This window comes from Chiloscyllium plagiosum, unplaced genomic scaffold (assembly GCF_037043375.1).
Source record: "Chiloscyllium plagiosum isolate Xiang-an unplaced genomic scaffold, Cpla_swu_hap1 HiC_scaffold_11, whole genome shotgun sequence".
NCBI classification, from domain to species: Eukaryota; Metazoa; Chordata; class Chondrichthyes; order Orectolobiformes; family Hemiscylliidae; genus Chiloscyllium; species Chiloscyllium plagiosum.
Window position 1 is genome coordinate 18,541,140 of NW_028270149.1, and position 21,672 is coordinate 18,562,811.

General features: G+C 43.5%; 2 protein-coding genes across 3 annotated transcripts in view; one reads left to right on the top strand and one right to left on the bottom strand.

The window, feature by feature from the left end:
* Positions 1–2,428: 2,428 nt before the first annotated feature.
* pgrmc1 (progesterone receptor membrane component 1) lies at positions 2,429–14,932 on the top strand. Its single transcript, XM_087991880.1, has 3 exons — positions 2,429–2,753; positions 9,329–9,484; positions 13,704–14,932. The coding sequence occupies exons 1-3, from the start codon at positions 2,456–2,458 to the stop codon at positions 13,814–13,816; spliced, it is 567 nt and encodes a 188-aa protein (XP_087848006.1). The 5' UTR covers positions 2,429–2,455; the 3' UTR covers positions 13,817–14,932.
* The window catches only part of LOC122557455 (A-kinase anchor protein 17B-like), a 41,775-nt gene continuing 35,035 nt past the window's right edge, over positions 14,933–21,672 (bottom strand). For both annotated transcript variants that reach the window (XM_087991879.1, XM_043705215.2), the window contains exon 5: positions 14,933–20,660. In XM_087991879.1, coding sequence (XP_087848005.1) covers positions 18,891–20,660 — 1,770 coding nt within the window. In that variant the 3' untranslated portion in view covers positions 14,933–18,890. The remainder of the gene's footprint in view (positions 20,661–21,672) is intronic.

A 21,672-nucleotide genomic window follows, 5' to 3' on the forward strand; every position in this document is an offset into this window, starting at 1 on the left:
CCGCCCTCATGACCTGTCTGAACTGTCAATCTCCCTTCCCACCTATCCGCTCCACCCTCCTCTCTGACCTATCACCTTCACCCCCACCTCCATCTACCTATTACACTCTCAGCTACCGTCCCCTCAGCCCCACCCCTGCCCATTGATCTCTCCACCCTCTCAGCTCAGAAGCCTCATTCCTGATGAAGGGCTTTTGTCCGAAATTCTCCTGCTCCAGGGATGCTGCCTGACCTGCTGTGCTTTTCCAGCGCAGAACTTTGGACTCTGGCCTCCAGCATCTGCAGCCCTCACTTCCTCCATAGCGATGTACTGTGCGTTTTTCTGGACCTCCAGGGTAGAGGGCGCTGTACTGTGCGCTTTTCCTTGGTCCTCCGGGATAGAGGGCGCTCTTTTTTGGTTTCAGATTCCAGCATCCGCAGTAATTTGCTTTTATCGAGGGCGCTGTAGTGTGTGATTCTCCTGGTCCTCCAGGGTAGAGGGCGCTGTAATGTACGCTTTTCCTGCTCCTCCAGAATCGAGGGCGCTGTAGTTTGCACTTTTCTTGGTCTTCCAGTATAGAGGGAGCTGTAGTGTGCGCTTTCCTTGGTCCTCCAGTATAGAGGGCGCTGTATAGTGCGCTTTTCCTGGTCCTCCAGAATCGAAGGGGCTGTAGTTTGTGCTTTTCCTGGTCCTCCAGAATCGAGGGCGCTGTTGTGTGCGCTTTTCCAGGTCCTCCAGTATAGAGGGCGCTGTAGTGTGCGCTTTTCCTGGTCCTCCAGTTTAGGGGGCGCTGTATAGTGCGCTTTTCCTGGTCTTCCAGGGTAGTGGGCGCTGTATAGTGCGCTTTTCCTGGTCCTCCAGGGTAGAAGGCGCTGTAGTGTGTGCTTTTCCTGGTCCTCCAGGGTAGGGGGCGCTGTAGTGTGCGCTTTACCTGGTCCTCCAGGTTAGGAGGCGCTGTATAGTGCGCTTTTCCTGGTCCTTCAGGGTAGGGGGCGCTGTAGTGTGCGCTTTTCCTGGTCCTCCAGGTTAAAGGGCGCTGTAGTGTGCGCTTTTCCTGGTCCTCCAGTATAGAGGGCGCTATAGTGTGTGCTTTTCCTGGTCCTCCAGGGTAGAGGGCGCTGTAGTGTGCGCTTTTCCTGGTCCTCCAGGAGAAAGGACACTGTAGTGTGCGCTTTTACTGGTCCTCCACGGTAGAGTGCGCTGTAGTGTGCGCTTTTCCTGGTCCTCCAGTTTAGAGGGCGCTATAGTGTACGCTTTTCCTGGTCCTCCAGGGTAGAGGGCGCTATAGTGTACACTTTTCCTGGTCCTTCAGGGTAGAGGGCGCTGTAGTGTGCGCTTTTCCTGGTCCTCCAGGGTAGAGGACGCTGTAGAGTGCGCTTTTCCTGGTCCTCCAGGGTAGAGGACGCTGTAGTGTGCGCTTTTCCTGCTCCTCCTGGGTAGAGGGCGCTGTAATGTGCGCTTTTCCTGGTCCTCCAGGGTAGAGGACGCTGTAGTGTGCGCTTTTCCTGGTCCTCCAGGGTAGAGGGCGCTGTAGTGTGCGCTTTTCCTGGTCCTCCAGGGTAGAGGGCGCTGTAGTGTGCGCTTTTCCTGGTCCTCCAGGGTAGAGGACGCTGTAGTGTGCGCTTTTCCTGGTCCTCCAGGGTAGAGGTCGCTGTAGTGTGCGCTTTTCCTGGTCCTCCAGGGTAGAGGACGCTGTAGTGTGCGCTTTTCCTGGTCCTCCAGGGTAGAGGGCGCTGTAGTGTGCGCTTTTCCTGGTCCTCCAAGGTAGAGGGCGCTGTAGTGTGCGCTTTTCCTGGTCCTCCAAGGTAGAGGGCGCTGTAGTGTGCGCTTTTCCTGGTCCTCCAGGGTAGAGGGCGCTGTAGTGTGCGCTTTTCCTGGTCCTCCAGGGTAGAGGGCGCTGTAGTGTGCGCTTTTCCTGGTCCTCCAGGGTAGAGGGCGCTGTAGTGTGCGCTTTTCCTGGTCCTCCAGGATAGAGGGCGCTGTAGTGTGCGCTTTTCCTGGTCCTCCAGGGTAGAGGGCGCTGTAGTGTGCGCTTTTCCTGGTCCTCCAGGGTAGAGGGCGCTGTAGTGTGCGCTTTTCCTGGTCCTCCAGGGTAGAGGGCGCTGTAGTGTGCGCTTTTCCTGGTCCTCCAGGATAGAGGGCGCTGTAGTGTGCGCTTTTCCTGGTCCTCCAGGTTAGAGGGCGCTATAGTGTACGCTTTTCCTGGTCCTCCAGGGTAGAGGGCGCTATAGTGTACATTTTTCCTGGTCCTTCAGGGTAGAGGGCGCTGTAGTGTGCGCTTTTCCACGTCCTCCAGGGTAGAGGACGCTGTTGTGTGCGCTTTTCCTGGTCCTCCAGGGTAGAGGACGCTGTAGTGTGCGCTTTTCCTGGTCCTCCAGGGTAGAGGGCGCTGTAGTGTGCGCTTTTCCTGGTCCTCCAGGATAGGGGGAGCGGTCGTAGCTCTGCCTCTGGTTCAGTTCAGTCTAGCGGCTCTAAGATGGCAGACGAAGCGGTGCAGAGTTCAGTGGGGCCCGGGGTTTTGCAGGAGATCTTTACCAGCCCTTTGAATGTGAGCCTGCTGTTCCTGTGTCTGTTCCTCTTGTATAAGATCGTGCGCGGGGACCGGCCTCCCGAGGGCGAGCCAGCGGATCGCCAGGAGGAGCTGCCCCGGCTCCGAAAAGACTTCACTCCGGCCGAGATGCGGGACTATGACGGCGACAAAAACCCGCGAATCCTCATCGCCGTCAATGGCAAAGTCTTCGATGTGACCAAAGGAAAGAAATTCTACGGACACGGTACAGACCCAGGCTCCCGAGTGACCGCGGCCGGAGCGGGGCGGTTTTGTGAAGATTTAATCCATTTCTCCCCCACCCACACCACCCCCCCCCCCACTCCTCCACTCCCATCCACACCCCGGACTCCCATCCACCCCCCCACTCCCATCCACCCACACCACTCCCATCCACCCCCCACTCCCATCCACTCCCCCACCCCCATCCACCCCCCCCACTCCCATCCACCCCCCCCACTCCCATCCACCCCCCCACTCCCATCCACTCCCCCACCCCCATCCACCCCCCCCACCCCCATCCACCCCCCCCACTCCCATCCACCCCCCCCACTCCCATCCACCCCCCCCACTCCCATCCACACCCCCCACTCCCATCCACACCCCCCACTCCCATCCACACCCCCCACTCCCATCCACACCCCCCACTCCCATCCACACCCCGGACTCCCATCCACACCCCCACCCCCATCTCCCCCATCACCCCCACCACCCCCATCCCCGATCACCCCCACCACCCCCATCCCCCATCACCCCCACCACCCCCATCCCCCATCACCCCCAACCCCCACCCCCATCACCCCCAACCCCCACCCCCATCACCCCCCACCCCCACCCCCATCACCCCCCACCCCCACCCCCATCACCCCCCACCCCCATCACCCGCAACCCCCACCCCCATCACCCCCACCCCCATCACCCCCACCCCCATCACCCCCACCACCCCCATCACCCCCACCACCCCCATCACCCCCACCCCCATCACCCCCATCCCATCACCCCAATCCCATCCCATCACCCCAATCCCATCCCTCCAATCCCCACCCCCCACAATCCCATCCCCCCACCCCCCACAATCCCATCCCCCCACCCCCCACAATCCCATCCCTCCACCCCCCACAATCCCATCCCTCCACCCTCCACTCCCCACAATCCCATCCCTCCACCCTCCACTCCCCACAATCCCATCCCTCCACCCCCCACAATCCCATCCCTCCACCCTCCACTCCCCACAATCCCATCCCTCCACCCTCCACTCCCCACAATCCCATCCCTCCACCCCCCACAATCCCATCCCTCCACCTCCCCACTCCCTAGTTGACCTTTTAAGAGTCAGCAGAGAAAATAAGGACTACAGATGCCGGAGATCAGAGTCGAAAGTGTGTTGTTGGAGAAGCACAGCAAGTTAGGCAGCATCCGAGAAGCAGGCAAATTGACGTTTTGGGTGTAAGCCCTTCATCGGGAATAAGGCTTGTGGATTGGGCAGAGAGATAAATGGGAGGGGTGGGGGGAGGTAGCTGAGAAGGTGATAGGTGGATGAAGGTGAGGGAGAAGGTGGTCGTTTAGAGGGGGGAGTGATGGACAGGTCCAGAGGACAGTGCTGAGTTGGAGGCTTGGGATGATGTGGGGGAGGGGAAATGAGGAAGCTGTTGAAATCCACATTTATCCCATGTGGTTGCAGGGTCTCAAGGCCACATTGGGTGCAGCAGATGCAGTGGAGGTACAGGTACACCTGTGTCCACACTACTCCCCTCCCCTCACCTCCATCCAAGGCCCCAAGGGATCCTTCCACATCCACCAGCAATTTACCTGTACCTCTACTAATGTCATCTGCTGCATCCGTTGCACCCGGTATGGTCTCCTCTACATTGGGGAGACAGGACGTCTTCTTGCAGATAGTTTCAGAGAACATTTCTGGGACACCCGTCCACTCTCTCTCCCACTCCGTCAAGGACATGCAGGTTCAGGGTCTCCTTCACCGCCAAACCCTAACGACTCGACACCTGGAGGAGGAATGCCTGATGTTCCGCCTTGAGACCCTGCAACCACACGGGATAAATGTGGATTTCAACAGCTTCCTCATTTCCCCTTCTCTCCCCCCCCCCCCCCCCCCCCCCCCCCCCCCCCAAAATTATCCCAGTCCCAAGCCTCCAACTTGAGATCACCCTCCGGACCTGTCCATCACCCCACCCCACCCCTACATTTACCACCACCTCCTTCACCTTCACCCAGCTTTCTCAGCTACCTTCCCCCCCCCCCATACCCCTCCCATTTATCTCTCAACCCCGACCCACAAATCTCATTCCTGATGAAGGGCTTATGCCCGAAACGTCGATTCTCCTGCTCCTCTGATGCTGCCTGACCTGGTGTGCTTTTCCAGCAACACACTCTCGACTTTTAAGAGCAGTCATTTGTTATTTCAGAATTCATCAAACTTGTTGGCAAGTATGTGGAATTGAAGGTGATAGTTGACAGTTACTCTCAGGATGGTATCTTTTGGAAAACCACATTTAATAGTAGATTTCTCAAAGAGGGGGGTGTAACATGAACTTGGTATGTCTTTGACTGTGGTTTGAGTTTCATTAAACATTAAACTGTGAATTGCAAAATGTCATCTGATCTTCGATTATCTGCTGCTGTTTGTACAGGATTTGACAGTCTCTCAATTCCTGATAAACATGCATCTGTAAATTACTCCTTCACCAAACGCAAACACATCAGTGCTTGAAAATAATGCTATAACCCAGTTCAGTTAATTTTCTCCTGTAACTTTTTAATGAATAGCTCTCTGTGACCAGAAAATGCTGATAGTTTTGTGCCTTGAAGAGAATTACTGTCTTGTTGTTGGTGCTAATTTTGGATATTGAATCATTTACTGACTATTCAGGCAATGGCTAAGAATTAATCCTGACTTGTAAGCAGGACTCAGAACAGCTCAATTGATTGTCTTATAAAATTTATGGCTGCATTCCACTTAATTTCAAGGTGCTTTGAAGATGTGTTTTTTTTTGTTGCACACACTTTTATGGTAGTGAAGTATTTTGACCTACTTCTGACTGAAATAATACAAACAGGCTGGGTGGAAGCTTTCTTTGTTTAATCTGTGTTGATATGCCTAAACATGCTTAGGTATGATTTCAGATAGTGAGGTGTGGCAGTCATAGTAATCAAGCATACTAAAATGTCAGCTAGACCAGTCAGCAAAGATGTCATCCGCTTAAAAATGCAGCATATGCTAACACATGTAGGAATAAATTGATCGCATCCAGAAGTTGGACCAAACTATTATAGCCTCTCTTGCATGCCTCAGATCTAGAAATGTCCTTCTGTAGTTTTGGCTACATAATGTCACGATCTTGAGCTGCAAAGAAAGCAAGTGGCCAACTTTCAAGAACATCCTTTATCCCCTCCACCGCGTCCTGATTGATGTCCTTGTGATGTTTTCATTTGGTACTTGGCTGTGTTTCCTTAGCCTTACTTATTATCTCCACTCAAGGTTCTATGAGTTATGTCCCCTTCAGAGTGTATATACCTCATGAGAAGGTCTTGTGGCATAGCTGTAGTGTCCCTAACTCTAGACCAGCTGATCAGAGTTCAAGTCTCACCCATTCAAGAGCTACGTCATAATATATTTGAGCAGGCTAATTAAAATACTTGTATTCTTCATGGTTTTTTATTATGATAGCAATTTTGTAGTTCTCCTTCTGACCACTCAATCCCCTCAGAAGGGAGTGTTTGATCTGTACTATTCCTTGGTCATTGGTTATTGGAAAATGTACATAATAGTGACTGAGGCAATGAAGTATCTTTGTAAAAGTAAAACCCCAGTTGGATTTCTTTTGACATGTTGCAACATCGAATTTTGTGGTTTAGATCTTTTAGAAGATTGTAAAGTAGAATTAACCCAGTGAACAACAAATTTGGTGTGATATCAGGAAGGCTGTGAGAAATTGATCCAACTGGAATATAGCCTAGTGAAGGTGAAAACCGGAATTGTTTTCTAAGGAGAAAATGCCAAGTGTGGATACAGTTGGATGCTGTGATGTGTGTATTTTCGGGCCATTTGTGATAAATAGGGCAAAGGTAAATTGACAGGATTTACTGCCTTGAATAGCTTAAAGTTATCTTGACAACAATCTTGCTTTCAATGTTTAATAAACACAGATGTATCTATTCAGTACTCTCAAATCAGTGTTCCAACTTTAGGCATTAAGGAGCCTTGATGGATCTCTGTGTAGCCTTGAGTGTGTGATTTGTTTTGTGCTGGTGAGAAGAACTGGACAAAGTAGTCCAGGAGAGATCAGACAAGCACTTTTTTTACATAGTTTGTTCTTTCATATATTTAATCTTTAATTGTATAGAATTGCACATTGATTTGTTCAAACTCCCTCTTCCACCCCACCCTGCCAAGTCTGGGGATATGAAGTCCAATTGTATCCTCAATTCTGATCAAGCTGAGATGCAGCAGATACTGAGGGTTGAAAATGAGGTCATTTTGGTTATTTAATATTGTACTCTGCAAAAACCACCTATTGATTAATCAGCATCTTTAAAATAAAATCAAATTTCCTTTCTTTGAGTTATTTTTGATATTAAACTAGAAGGACAACTGATAAAAACTGAAAAGCATCCTTCTTGCTAAAGAGTGGAATGGGTGGGATTAGAGTGGTCTGCCTTGCAGCGGGCAGGCCTGTTCCTTCCTTCCTGCTGCTAATGCTTATTATCAAGTGTCCAAGCTGTCACAGCAGGAGCTCCAAACCATAAATGCACAGTGCTTTGTTAAAAATAGCTGAACGTCTTGAATACTGTTAGACTATCTATTACAGTTCAATGCCCCAAACTTCATTGAGCAGTAGTGCTTTTATATTTCCTTAGAGCGAATGTTTTATAAGGGGAATAAATAAAGTGAAAATACATTTTAGCAAAAATATGTCTGAGGACATGCGAATATACACATTGCATTGTGGTGATGAATGCTCTGTGTTTAGCTAAAGACACTGTGGGTCTGTTAGACTCCTCCATTGTTTTATGTTTGTGTTTTACACTGATTCATTCCATTCAGTTGTTTAATTTTATTTTATGATGTGGAGATGCTAGTGTTGGACTAGGGTGGACAAAGTTGAAAATCACACAACACCAGGTTGTAAGTACAGCAGGTTTATTTGGAAGTACAAGCTTTTGGAGCGCTGCTCCTTCAGGTAGCTGTGGGAGCAGTGCCCCGAAAGCTTGTACTTCCAAATAAACCTGTTGGATTGTCACCTGGTGCTGTGTGATTTCTAATTTTAAGCTTTCTATTTCTTGAAATGTGTTTCATATTCTTTCATATTTCTGAATGGTTCAGCTGCCAGGATTACTCTAGTGAGTTGGACTTTGGCCCTCCTCCCAAGTACTGGGCTTTTATTGAGATCTAGTTTGCCCAGAGACCTAATCTGGTGCTTTTTAGATCACTTCATTATCCATTGATATATACTGGCATTGAGTAATTCAACTATTACTGCTTCTTGGAAGATCATCTCCAATTTAAAAAAAAAATGCCATTGCTGATTTGTGTTCTCTTCCCCTCCATTTATTCAATAATTTACCAGAAGTAAATATCATTGGGCTGGGGCATGGTTAGCTGTAACAGTCAGACTGGCCTTTCTATCATGCCCATGTCTGGTGGCTGGTAGTAGAAATGGGAGGTTGTGATCAAACACTCATTTATAGTCTGATGGGTAAACCAAAAAAATCTCTATTTTCAAACAAGGCTGATAATCAAGAGCTGTCCGGATGGATAACTATTGTTGCAAAGTATAACGGACAGAAACAAAACATTCAGTCCTTCCATTGACACTCAGCAGCAGTGTGTGCTATCTGTAAAATGAACAGCAAAAATTCACCAAAGATCCTTAGACGGCTCCTTCCAAACCCACAACCACTTCCATCTAGATGGACACGGGCAGCAGTTATACCACCAAAGGAATAACACCACCAGCAAGTTCCCCTCCAAGCCATTCATTGTCCTGACTTGGAAAGGTATCACCATTCCTTCACTGTTGCTCCTGGAATTTCACCCTTAGAGCATTGTGGGCCAGCTTACAGCATGTGGACAACAGCTGTTCCAGAAGGCAGCTCACAGTACCATCTTCTTAAGGGCAGCTAAGGACAGCTAATTAATGCTGGCCAGACAGTGACACCCATGTCCCGTGAGTGAATAAAAAAAGTTAACAGACACTACCATCTGAAAGAGACAGACCTGGGTGGAGATTGAATTAAAGTACAAAGCAGGTAAAAACTTAGTTCCCTTATGATTTTTTCCTACCAAATGTAACATCACATAACCTAATCCATAATGCAGCACAAGTGACAAAGTACTGTGATGAAATGCTGAGAGATTTGACTGTTTAATGAGATAGACTAAACATTTCTAATAAAGCAGATGGCATGTTAGCCATTTCCATGTTAATGTCTCAGCATAATTTCAGGGTCAAGGATTAGAAAGTTTGAATTGCAGTCGAACATCTCTTATCCTTCCGGCTCAATTATTATTCATATGTAAACGTGTGGGGCTTTGTTTCTTTATGACTCTCAAATTTTATATTGTTTAGTTGATTTCTCTTCAAATCCTGTAAGCTGAAAAGGAACTGTACAGCTTCTAATCAGCACAGTTAAGCTCTGTTTAATTGCCATGTAGTATGTCTTTGTTTTCTGTGAGATAATTTCTCCCATGTCCCAGTATCTTTTTAAAGAAAAGAATTGTTAGGGAGGTGAAACTTCAGTTGAAGGTCATTATTGCATTAATAAAGTACTGTTTTCACTTAGAGGGTCCTTATGGCATATTTGCTGGAAGAGATGCATCAAGAGGCCTTGCTACATTCTGCCTGGATAAGGAGGCATTGAAGGACGAATATGATGACTTGTCTGATCTTAATGCGATGCAGCTGGAAAGTCTTCAGGAGTGGGAGATGCAGTTCACTCGTAAGTATTGTATGATAATGGATGTCTGAACTTCCATTTGTATTGTCTGGGCCGGGAGAGATTAATCTCTTGTATAAAATTCATGGAAATGCAGTAAAGAGGAATAATCTCAGACTGAATTATTCTTTGCTGTTATCCAACTGTACAAATATGTGTACAAAACCTCTTCATAATATTTTCTTCCACCACAGTATTTTTTTAAAAAGTCATTTGTTGACACATACCATCAAATGCGAAATTGTCAGCTTGCTATTAAATCCTTTTTGATCTACTGTGCTTAATACTGTGGAATCTTATTCATAGAGGTTTACTATCAGTTAGTACTTGCTGTCATATTAGTTGATTCCCCTTCCTGTGGCGGTTTATTGAGGAAGAGACAAATGTTATGGTCATCTATCATAGAGGAAACAAATGTACAAAAAAATTTACATTTTGGATATTAAATAATTGAAGGGATTTGGGTATAGCGTAAGAAAGGGAAGCTAAGGTGACTGATCATTATTAAGTGGTAAAAAGGGCTTGAGGGGCTGATTGAATGACTCCTGCTCCTGTTTCTTATGTTCTCATATGGAGCAGAATTATGTATTCCGTTTGGATAAATATCAAGTGGTGAAATTGCTACACTCCAGAATAGTCTGAATTTTAATTTATGCCTGGGTTCCTTAGACGTCCTATTACACCTCTAAGGAGTAGAAGCCACTTGAAGATGGAAGTCTGGGTACAGCAAAGATTAAAAGCCTGTACCACAGAAAAGATTAGGAAGCAAATCACAATCATAATTCATCTCTAATGACTAATGCTTCTTCTGTGAACTTCAGAAAAAGCAGACTGGAAATGTTTACAGCTTCTAATACAAACAAATAAGGTATGTTTTGTTTTCATGTAGCTGTGTAATTCCCGATACATTGTGGGGTATACTTGCACTTGCATGTTCTGACTGGAGAAAAGTGCTTTGCAGCTCATTGCAGTAACATAAGGATTCAGGATGTTACCTGGAATGGAGAATAGGTCGTACGAGGATAGGTTGAGCGTGCTAGGCCTTTTCTCATTGGAACGGAGAAGGATGAGGGGTGACTTGATAGAGGTGTATAAGATGATCAGGGGAATAGATAGAGTAGACAATCAGAAACTTTTTCCCTGGGTGCAACAGAGTGTTACAAGGGGACATAAATTTAAGGTGAAGGATGGAAGGTATAGGAGAGATGTCAGGGGTAGGTTCTTTACCCAGAGAGCGGTGGGGGCATGGAATGCGCTGCCTGTGGGAGTGGCAGAGTCAGAATCTTTAGCGAACTTTAAGTGGCAATTGGATAGGTACATGGATGGGTGCTTAAGCTAGGACAAATGTTCGGCACAACATTGTGGGCCGAAGGGCCTGTTCTGTGCTGTATTGTTCTATGTTCTATAAGCTTTTACCAACAAGTTTTACTGATACTAATTCATTTGTGGAAATGGACACACTAGCCTTTCAGGTTTGCTCTAGAACTTGATAAGCATATTGTGTTAGTAACATTGATGCTTGGTTTCTCAGTCTGTCTTCAAAGTTCTTCCAAGACCTCCATAGAAATTACAATCACGTATTTTACTCCATCTTAAATATTGGCAAGGTTTCAGCTTCAGTCACTAACAGTGATAACGTGAACCTTGATTAATCTTTGCTGAGTCAGAAGGTGGAGGCTTTGAGTTGTCAGTTAGACAGTCCTGCTGAGTGAAGAATGGAGTCTTATTCTGACAACCATGATTCAGCTGTTCATTGGGTGTGATAGGCTCTTGCTCATTGTTTGGAATGTATGAATCTATAAAATCACTTTTGTCAATAACAACTGACTACCCTATGGGTTAATAGAAATCTGGGTACTGTTACAGTCCCAGATGAAAATGCCATATTTTGGTATTATATGTTTTATTTAAAGTGACTAAGCTTGAGATTCCAGGTGCAAACTAAGAGAATAAAGTCACGTTGTGCTCAATTATCTTGGGAAATGATCTCAGGAGTCTTAGGTACAGGTTATCAAACCTGTTTATTGAGCCAACGTTGGTAGAGTTTAGCCCAGAAAAGATTGAGAGGTAGTACTCTAATTGAATGAAAATTCATCAGATATTTCTACATTGTAAGTCACATAGACAGTACGTTACTCAAATTCCTAAATTGTCTGTATTAGATTAAAACCTTGTTTTTTTTCCACATTCCAAAAGCGACAAATCAACTGTTATCCTGGTCTCACTGCTCCCTATCTTCCCAGATTCCATCCTATCTCATTTCCAAAGCCTGTGTTTCATTTCTATCCTTAACTAAATCCTATTGCTTTATCTTGGTGATGGGGTCATTCTCACATTCCATTTCCAACTAAGGCCTCAGTTCAGCCACACAGCATTTTCACAGAAACCCTGCTGCGTCAACATCTGAGCATGTTTATGCAGTTTAACTAACTTTTCTTTTAACCTGACTACTTTATCTAATAAGAATAAATGAAATAGAATCTTAAATGATTTATATGATTGTTGCCATAGAATCAAAAGAGATGTACCTCACGGTAACTCAAACTCTCTAACTCATTCAAATCCCAGCTGGAACTTCATGTGAATTTAAAGGTGAAGCCAATTTTCCCCTAATAGTCACAAGCTTCTGTAATTTATAAGAAACACGTTAATCTTTATGTACAAAGTTAGGAAAGTATAGCAGAATTATATCATGCATGTAATACACAGACAACTTGTACTCCAAAATCTAGAATTAATATGAGGTAAATCTGAGTTAATAGGTGAACTGTGGTCAAACATTTGCACGACACAGCAAGTAATGTAGTTAAGACGGATCCCACTAATTTCTTGGAACACCTTAAGATGGAAGCAGTTACTGTGAGTCACAAAAAGTCTTTTAAAAACTCAATCTTCTTCACTTGTGAAGATCTACCTTGAAAACTCCTCAAAAGCTGTGTCTTGAGTTGGCTCAATAGCTGCTCATGTCCTGATGTTTCGATCTCTTTCTCTGACGCTGCATTCCTGTGGATTCTCAAGCAGCTCTCCAGCACAATTCTAGCTCTTTCACAGATAGTTAGCTTCTCAAAGCTGGTAATGCCCTTAGGTTTCTCTTAGCTCCAATATTTTGAAGCTGCATCAAGCAAATACAGTGATGGGCTTCCTTCACACTTCCCCATGATGCTGACTTAGCGAACAACTCCTTGGACATTAATCAGGCGCATGCTCCTCACCAGTTTAGCTGTATCGATACACCTTCTCATTGTTGCTCCTCTGTCTCCACTCAGAATCAGTGACTTTCTGCCTTCTCAGTATTTTGGAAATGTTCCCGGGCTCTGACTGCCTGGAGCCTGCTAGCCGCAGTACATCTGTAGCCTCGAGTATCTTCTGTCTCCTTCCGACTGTCAGACAGACCCACAGCATGCCTATTCCTGCTTCCTGTTGTCAGGTTTTCATGCCATCACCCCACACAGGCACGTTACTGTCTTTGAAATGGACACCATGGTATCTGGAACACTGGAGCATCTGCAACCTGATCTGCTATGTGCATGCATTGGGATTTCTGAGGCTTGTCAGGAAACGGTGGAAACAAAACCAGCGATGAATTGCAGTAATGCATTTCATTGTTTGATAGTCTTTTCAAAACAAAAATTCTCTTGTAATTAAAATCTCTTCTTGTACAGTTATCTAATCTATATCTATATCTATTTTGTCCCGATATTTTATGATTCAAATGAACTTAATCTCTGTTAATAAAGCAAAAACCACAGAATTTTATTTTTACTAAATTTTCTGTGGACATGTAGAAGTGGAAATGAGTGGTGAGCATTTTGTTTCCTCACGCGCACACTCAACTTTGAGTCTTTCCTCGTTACATTTTTTCAAAGTGTGGTTAGAATACTGTGATAATCATAGCTCTTTGGTGTGGTGTTACTAGGATCCAACTCTTGATACTGTGTGTTTGGCATGATCAGTATAGAACAAATTGATTACAAGACTGGATAAAGTAGGGTTGTTGTCCTTTCAAACATGCACCTGTGTATAGTCCATGTTGTGATGTAACAGAGAAATTGAGCGAGCTGAAGGAAGTGAGGTTTCACCCTTTGCATGGTAACACACTGCAGTGGTAACTAAACTGCGAGACAGCATGTTTTTTTTTGAGAGACTTCCTAAGATTGGAATGGTAGTTCATTTGAACTAATGCCTTTTAATAGTTGTTTTCTTTCTTCTCTATCTTTTTCAGAGAAGTACTATTATGTCGGAAAACTCCTGAAACCGGGAGAGGAGCCCATAGAATACACGGATGAAGAAGATACAAAAGATGCAAAAGATGCTAAAGAATTGATAAAGGAGTGAAGTTCTGCAGTTTGGAGAGATCTATTTTTGTAGAATTGATCAAGCAACAACATTGCATTGAAATTTTTGAGTAAGATTTCTGCGGGGTGGGGAGGGCATGATTATTGCAATTGTTCGGTCTCATTAGTTTGACAGATGTTTTGTGGTGAAGCATGAGGATGTGTGGAGGGGGGTCCATCGTTCTGAGAACAGCACTCAGCTCTGAATATTGTAAAACTACAATAACACGACTTGTCCCAGCCAAGGCAGAGCTGCTCAGTCTGATAATTAAGCTACTCCATTCAGTCAGGATAATTTGAAAATGTGTAGCCAGTGTTTTCCTTCATTTATTTTATAGGAGAGGGAAAAGGCCTTTGCGCTCTAGAAGCTTGTGGGTGGGACAGCAGGCAAAAAAGCATTCAGCTTGACCAGACCAGCTCAACATTTCACATGAGCAAATTGCATTAAACTACATTCCCACAGAGCTAACCCATATTTCACTTAGGTTGGGCTTGTAGCAATATTTTCGGTTCAGACAGATGTGCATCACAAAACAAATTTACATTGCATATGGATACAGTAGGGTAAGCAGTTAATAATTCGGGTCAATCTTGTTGCTTGCCTCTTGTAAATGTGACAGAGCCCTTAGCGGATGCAATGCCTCAGCAAAAGTATCCAGCAGTAACTGAATGGGAATTTACAAATTCTGAACACTAAATTGATATGGGGGATCAATTCAGTTAAAATCACATTCCCTTTGAAATAATGAGCCTATGAACCAAACGATTTTAATGTGTGTGTTAAATAATTCTAGCAGTAGCCAATTAAAAAAAACAAGACGTTTGTTTCTGTAGTTTTTCTAGTTGTTGGAATAAAGTGACCTGTTTCTGTGCCATTGTATAAACTCTTGTACAACAGTCGTCACAAATGGAATGCTGATATGTGACCTCATGAGAGAATTGTGCTTTGTAAAAAAAAAATTCAAAATCCTATGTTTGCATTAAATATATTCCTAACCAGATTAAATGTTGTATACTAACAAAATATGGTAAGTCTGTACAATACACATCAGACAATACTGTGCAGCATGTGTTTACTTTGTTGAAATAAAGAATGTCACTACTTTGAATTCTAAAATGTACTGATTTACTTGTGCAAAAATTAGAATTGGAGTACAGTTCACAGAATAAGAGATCCTCTGGTACAGTTGGCAGATACTCTTAATACACACTAAGGGTACAGCAGTGTCATAGTGCAGAACTGAACCAGCAACACAGAAATTGAGTTCAAATTCTTAAGGCAAATCATGAAATTTTAGGTACAGCGTAACAGTGCACTGTGCCAGGAATAACTTTAAATTGCTGCATTACTATCAGAAACTCAGCTCATTAAATCTGTATTCTTAAGGAAAGGTCACTTGCAGTTATTATTAAATCATAGCAAATAGGAGTATAGACCATTTGATATTTTGAGTCTGCTCTGCCATTCATTATGCTTGTGGCTGATCATCTGACCCGATACCCTTTTCCCATTTTTCCACACTACCCTTTGATCCCCTTAGCCTTAAATGTTACATCAAACGTCTTGAAATCATACAATGTTTGGGCCTCGCCTGCTTTCTATGGTAGTGAATTCCATCGGCTTACCATTCTGCATGAAGATATTTCTTTTCATCTCAGTCCTAAGTGGTATCACCGTATCCTTAGACTGTGATCCCTGGTTCTGGACATAGCCACCATCAGCCACTTTCTGCCCTAATCTATCAGTTAACTTTGTACTATGGTGAAGGACCTTTCCAATTTACATTTTATACTTGAATTCAAAATCATTGTATCCAAATGTTCCACAGTATTTGATTTTAGTGTTGAAATTCAGTTTAAAGACTCAATTACATTTTGAGACATTTAGAAAAGTCAGTATAACTTTAAAATGTACAAAAAGAGATGTTCTAATAAGTAACTTTGATTACAAGCACAGTCAAACTATTTCAACAGTACATTTAGCATTTGTGAATGAACTTTATGTCATTGCTGCCTGTAAACGTATATTTAAAAGTATTTTACTTTGAAATATTACTTCTAGCATCTGGCATGAAAGTTGGTTTAACTAATTTTGCATTTTGTGACATCAGTTGAATCAGCATCATTGTGTGCTCACACATAACGGCCTGGTGTGTGGGAGTAAGAACATGGGAGAAGCTCAAGCCCTAAGATTGTTGAACTCAATATTGAGAACCAGAAGGCTACAGAGTTCCCAAGTGGAAAATGAGGTGCTGTTCTTCCAGCTTGAGTTGGAGCATGGTAACAAGGCTGAGTCAGAGGTGTTGGCAAGGGAGCACGATGGTGTGTTGACATAGCAGGCAACTGGAAGCTCAGTGTCTTTCTTGCGGACAGAATATAAGTGTTCTGTGAAGCAGTCACCCAGTTAATGCTTAGTTTCCGCTAATGTAGAGGAGACCACATTGTGATAAGAGAATGCAGTCAAATGGATTGCGTGAAGTGCCTTGCTATCAAATGATCTGCTATTACACACAACTTATTCTTAGCTACTAACAGTCCCCATTAACAGCTAGTGAAAGTGAGTGTTATCAAACAAAATTTAGCACAAATGTTACAAGTAAAGTCAGAGATAAATTTGAGAAGTATGGTAAAGGAGATAAAAATGGAAACATTAATGGAGTTAATTCCCAAGATGATCAACCAGTGTTCAATAATTGTGTGAAATATTTAATCTTGGCCTTGTCTTTATTGAATTATAATGCAACAAGTATTCATTTACATGACCATAAATCCTTGCAGTTATTTGATTAATATTTGTTTCAGTAGAATGTTACACGGTATAGGATGTATGGATAAAAGGTTTACTAGTAAAAACAGGTACACCTTTTTCCCTCATTGCCGAACTGGAAATGGTGCAGCAAATAATCATTAGTTTATCTGCAGTTCTCACTTCATGTTCAGTTGAACTGAAATAATGTAGGTCTTCATCAACTTGATCTCAAATTGCTTTGGTTCTACACTGGCTCTGATACAAGCAGACAGAACGTTTTATTTTAGAAGCAGTTCCCAGAAGTTATCTTTTGAACTAATTAGCTTGCAAAGGCATCAAAAGATCTTAACAACTTTCGGAAACCAGTGAATGGTAGAATTCCACCTATCTAAACAGAACATTATAGCCACAGTTTAACTGAGTATTACTAGTTCCAAGCCAGATCTTTTATAATGCATGTTGTAAATTAATTCTGCTTTGAAAAATGCAGTTCAACAAAGGTTGAGATTTAAATATTCCAACTTTTCATTTTAAAAAGACACCTTTGGAACAAATGAGTTTGAAGCTAGAGTGACTAGTGGAGGGAACAGGCATTATAAACCAACTTCCTCTGTGCACCGGGGAATGGGTTAAGATTCACATTATCAACTGGAGCATCAGAGTTTAAATAGGAACCAGGGCCAAAGAATATTTGTAATCAAAACTTTTGCTGTCAGTTCGAGTACAAAGTCTGCAGAAAGAACAAATTTATGTTTATATAGCACCTTTCATACCCTCAGAATGTCACAAGCACTTCATTGGTATTGCTACTAAAATAGTTAATTGATTATGTCATAACACAAAAAAAGTGTGGTAGTTAATTGTACATAACAAGCTCCCAAGGAGCAGAGAGATTAGCCATTGAATCATGTATATAAAGTGACTAAATTATGTTTTTAGGTGGTGCTTTTGTGGGGAAAATATTGGCTAGGTCAAAATAGTATTGAGAAGGCAACTTAAATGTTACTGTAGGGAAACACTTGCAGACTCTTCTTATTTCTAATTGCCAAATATCTGGACAGTATCCTTATCTATGTTCACTCCCGAGTACAGATTTTGTTATCTCAAACATGTTCAAGAAGAGTGAATGATAAGCAGTCTCTGGTGTTGACCATATGTCAGTTCATACCTAAGCTGGTTTTAATATGTTACTTTGTTCAAATCAGATTAATTTAAGTGCTTTGGCCTAGAAATCTACCAATGTATTTAAATGGATTTTATTATAAATAGCACAATAAATTGTGGAATTTTAAAAAATGTTTTGGTTCTTTAAATAAAATAAGAAGATTAGGTTATTCATTTATAAGAAGATAAGATTGTGCATAAGCATCATTGTATCAGACCATCTAAATTATTTTTATTCACTTTAATTCTTTTTGTTTACATGCCATGCTGAAATTTGTTTGAATTGTTTTCATGTTTCATCTTTTGCTGTTATTGTTATAAAGTTCATGGTTAACATCAAACTGCTTGTGAAAGTATGTCTGTTTCCCACTTGCTTCCATTTTGGAAAGATAATGATTTTGGCCCAAATCTCTCTCCTAAGGCCAAGAATAATCTACAGAGCAACCACCGTGAATACCAAAACCTTCTCTTAAAAGCAGTAATTATCCCCACATTCATTCTTCATGTACAGAGGCACCTTGATTATCCGAATGACGCTGGTGAACAGTATTTTGTCGGGGTATCGAATGCTAGATAATTGTGGTTCCTCTGTGTTGGGATGCAGCCAAAGAAGTTATCTAATGAGACAGAGGGTTGTGGTGAGGGTTGTTTTTCAGACTGGAAGCCTGTGACCAGCGGTGTTTTTCAAAGATCGGTCTTGGGTCCACTTTCGTTTGTCATTTATATAAATGATTTGGATGAGAATAGAGGAGGCATGGTTAGTAAGTTTGAGGATGACACCAAAATTGATGGTGTAGTGGACAGTGAAGTAGATTATCTAAAATTACAAAGGGATCTTGATCAATTGGCCCAATGGGCTGAGGAGTGGCAGATGGAGTTTAATTTAGATAAATGTGAGGTATCGCATTTTAGTAAAACAAACAAGGGCAGGACTTACACAGTTAATGGTATGGCCCTGGGTAGTGTTGTAGAACAGGAGACCTTTAAAAGGAACATGACAGGCTTTTTTTTTACACAGAGTGGCTAGTATGTGGAATGAACTGCCAGAGGAAGTGGTGGATGCAGGTACAGTTACAACATTTTAAATACACTTGGATAAGTTCATGAATAGGAACGATTTGGAGGGACATGGCCCAAGTGCAAGCAGGTGGCACTAATTAACTCAGGGAACATGGTCGGTGTGGACTAGTTTGACCAAAGGGTTTGTTTCCATGTCATATGACTCTATGACTCTATGGTTCTTTATTTCTCTGTTAGAATCCATGAGATGATGCTTACGTTTACAATGCTTGATTGCAGTGTGGCTTTCTTTATTTTTGTGTGTTGTTTCAGCACTGAAGACTTCAGAACAACTAGTCAGCTGACAATCCAAGTCCGCCTCTTCACTAACATTTTCCCCAGATCCTTTCCGGAAGCCTTTCCTTTGGTGTCCACAAGGTTTGCTGGAAACATAATGTTCTTCTTTTAACTTGCTTTCATCTTCTATCCAGGAATATTTTAGCTCACTCCTGGATCCATTGGGAGCTGGATTTACATCATTGCTGCATGTTCGATATTTTTTATTAAGCTTATATTTCAAGGCTTCTTGGTGTATTCCTGACTTACAATTTGACCAGCTGTTCACAGCACTGAATTCATAAGAATTATTCTTGTGACTGTGCTTTACTATACTATCTGATTGATTCAGCCCATCTGTGCCGTCTTGGCTAGAACATCCTGGTGCAATCTTGGTTACCTCACAGTGAGGCACCTGTTGTTTATTGTACTTTTTGCTTGAATTCCTGGGCAGGTTATCATCCTCCAACCTTGGTATAACCCAATCATTTTGAGAGTTTTTAATTGAAATTTTCCAATTGCTAGTTGGATTTTTCCATGGTTCTTTGAAGCCTGAATGGGAAGAAGTCCATAGATCCTTGGTGCTGGAATACAGGTCCTCAGAGGTACAGACTAAATCCTCTTCTTGGCTCACCAGGTCACAGGCAGAAACAGCACTTCTTTGCCCTGAGCAACGAACTGTATCTTTTAAGTGTAATTGGCACCCACCATTAAAATCTTCCCGAAAATCCAACTGGTTGCCTGAATCCTTCCACTGCACCTTGAACTCGCGGTCATATTCTTTCAGCTGATGGCCAGCACTACTGCTCGAGGCTTTCTGCTTGGTGCCAGACTTGCTGATGGTGACAGTCCATCTGTAGCTGCTGTCATGGTCATAATCTCGCCATCTGTTTTGCGGTGTGATGCTAACCTTGGTGCAAAGATGGCTCAGTTTGTTCTTCAAGTCTATTCGGAAGCTTTTCCCATCATCAAAGACTGTTCTCCGCCACTCAGAGTGGTTAATGGGGTTGTTGGTGCCACAGCAGAGATTGAGGTTCGAAGGGCACGCTAGCTGGTGGTAATCCAGTAAACAACTAACAAAATCTTCATAGTGGTAAAGGGGGCGGCGGATCTGTTGGTCTACAGCAGTGACCTTACGTGAGTGCCCATTGCACGGATGGGTATCGTCACCTCCTGCAGGCTGCTTATGAAAGTGAGTGCCACAACCTTGCATTACAGTGATTTGTAGTGATCCAGATTGCTGAGGTGTTGAGACCTTTCCCTTGACTGGGCAATGCTGTTCCTTGGAGTCAATGGGACCCAGGTCTATCAGTGAGGTTGTGATTGGAAAGTCGTTGGTTTGTGAGCTCAAAGTCTCTTTTTCTCCAGAACGTGACTTGTGCTTCTCCCCATCCACGTTTCTTTGCCACGTCTTAACCTTCATCCATTCTGAAGCCTCCACGTTTTGAAAGCCTTCCTTCTCGGCAACATCTTCACCTGGTTTCTTCTGCTCGTTCTCCTCCACATGCCCACGTTTCACCCTTTTCTGGCGACATTTTGCAGTGTCATTCTCGGGAAGCTGTCTCTTCTGAAATCTCACTTCCTTCTGCAAGAACAACTGCAAACAAAGAGAGACGGTGAAGCAGTTGTCAAGTACAAAGGTGATGCTGAACAAGTCTTTTTCATATCTATAAAATGTTTACTGGCATTTTATATCATTCGTACCAAAAACAAATGATCATCTCACAATCCCTTTTCCGTTCTTGGGACCAAGGCATTGTTGGTTGATGATGCCCATTCCTACATGTCCTTAAAAGTTGGTGGTGAACCACCTTCATACTCCCCACTTGTCTGGATGGGTGCAGCTCCAACAACACTCAAACAGCTTGACACCATCCAGGACAAATCCATGTCATTTAGTTACATCCACAGAGCTGTCAGGGAAGCAGCTTTTTAAGAAGCAATTCTCACATGTGGGCATCACTGGCTAAACCAGCATTTCTTACCCATCTCTAATTGTCCAAAGAGCAATTAAGAGGCGACCATATTGCTATGGATCTGGACTGACATAGAGTCATAGAATCATAGAGATGTATTGCAAGGAAACAGACTCCGGTCCAACTCATCCATGCCAACCAGATATCCCAACCCAATCCAGTCCCACCTGCCAGCACCTGGCCCATGTCCGTCCAAATGCTTCATATTCACATTCCCATTCAGATGCCTTTTAAATGTTGCAATTATACTAGTGTCCACCACTTCCTCTGGCAGCTCATCCCAAACACGTACCACCCTCTGTGTGAAAAGGTTTCCCCTTTGGTCTCTTTTATATCTTTGCCCTCTAACGCTAAACCTATGCCCTCTAGTTCTGGATTCCCCCACCCCAGGGAAGAGACTTTGTCTATTTACCCTATCCATGCCCTTCATAATTTTATAAACCGCTGTAAGGTCAGCCCTCAGCCTCTGATGCTCCAGGGAAAACAGCCCCAGCCTATTCAGCCTCTCCCTACCGCTCAAATCCTCTAACCCTGGCAACATCCTTGTAAATATTTTTTCAGAACCCTTTCAAGTTTCACAACATCCTTTCGATAAGAAGGAGACCAGAATTGAATGCAATATTCCAAAAGTGG

What these genes read in the sequence shown, in the direction of transcription:
- pgrmc1 (XM_087991880.1), top strand. Translation starts at nt 2,456, where the DNA reads ATGGCAGACGAAGCGGTGCAGAGTTCAGTGGGGCCCGGGGTTTTGCAG. An exon ending in AAAGAAATTCTACGGACACG is followed by an intron (nt 2,754 to 9,328) that starts GTACAGACCCAG and finishes GTTTTCACTTAG; the next exon opens with AGGGTCCTTATGGCATATTT. An exon ending in GTGGGAGATGCAGTTCACTC is followed by an intron (nt 9,485 to 13,703) that starts GTAAGTATTGTA and finishes TATCTTTTTCAG; the next exon opens with AGAAGTACTATTATGTCGGA.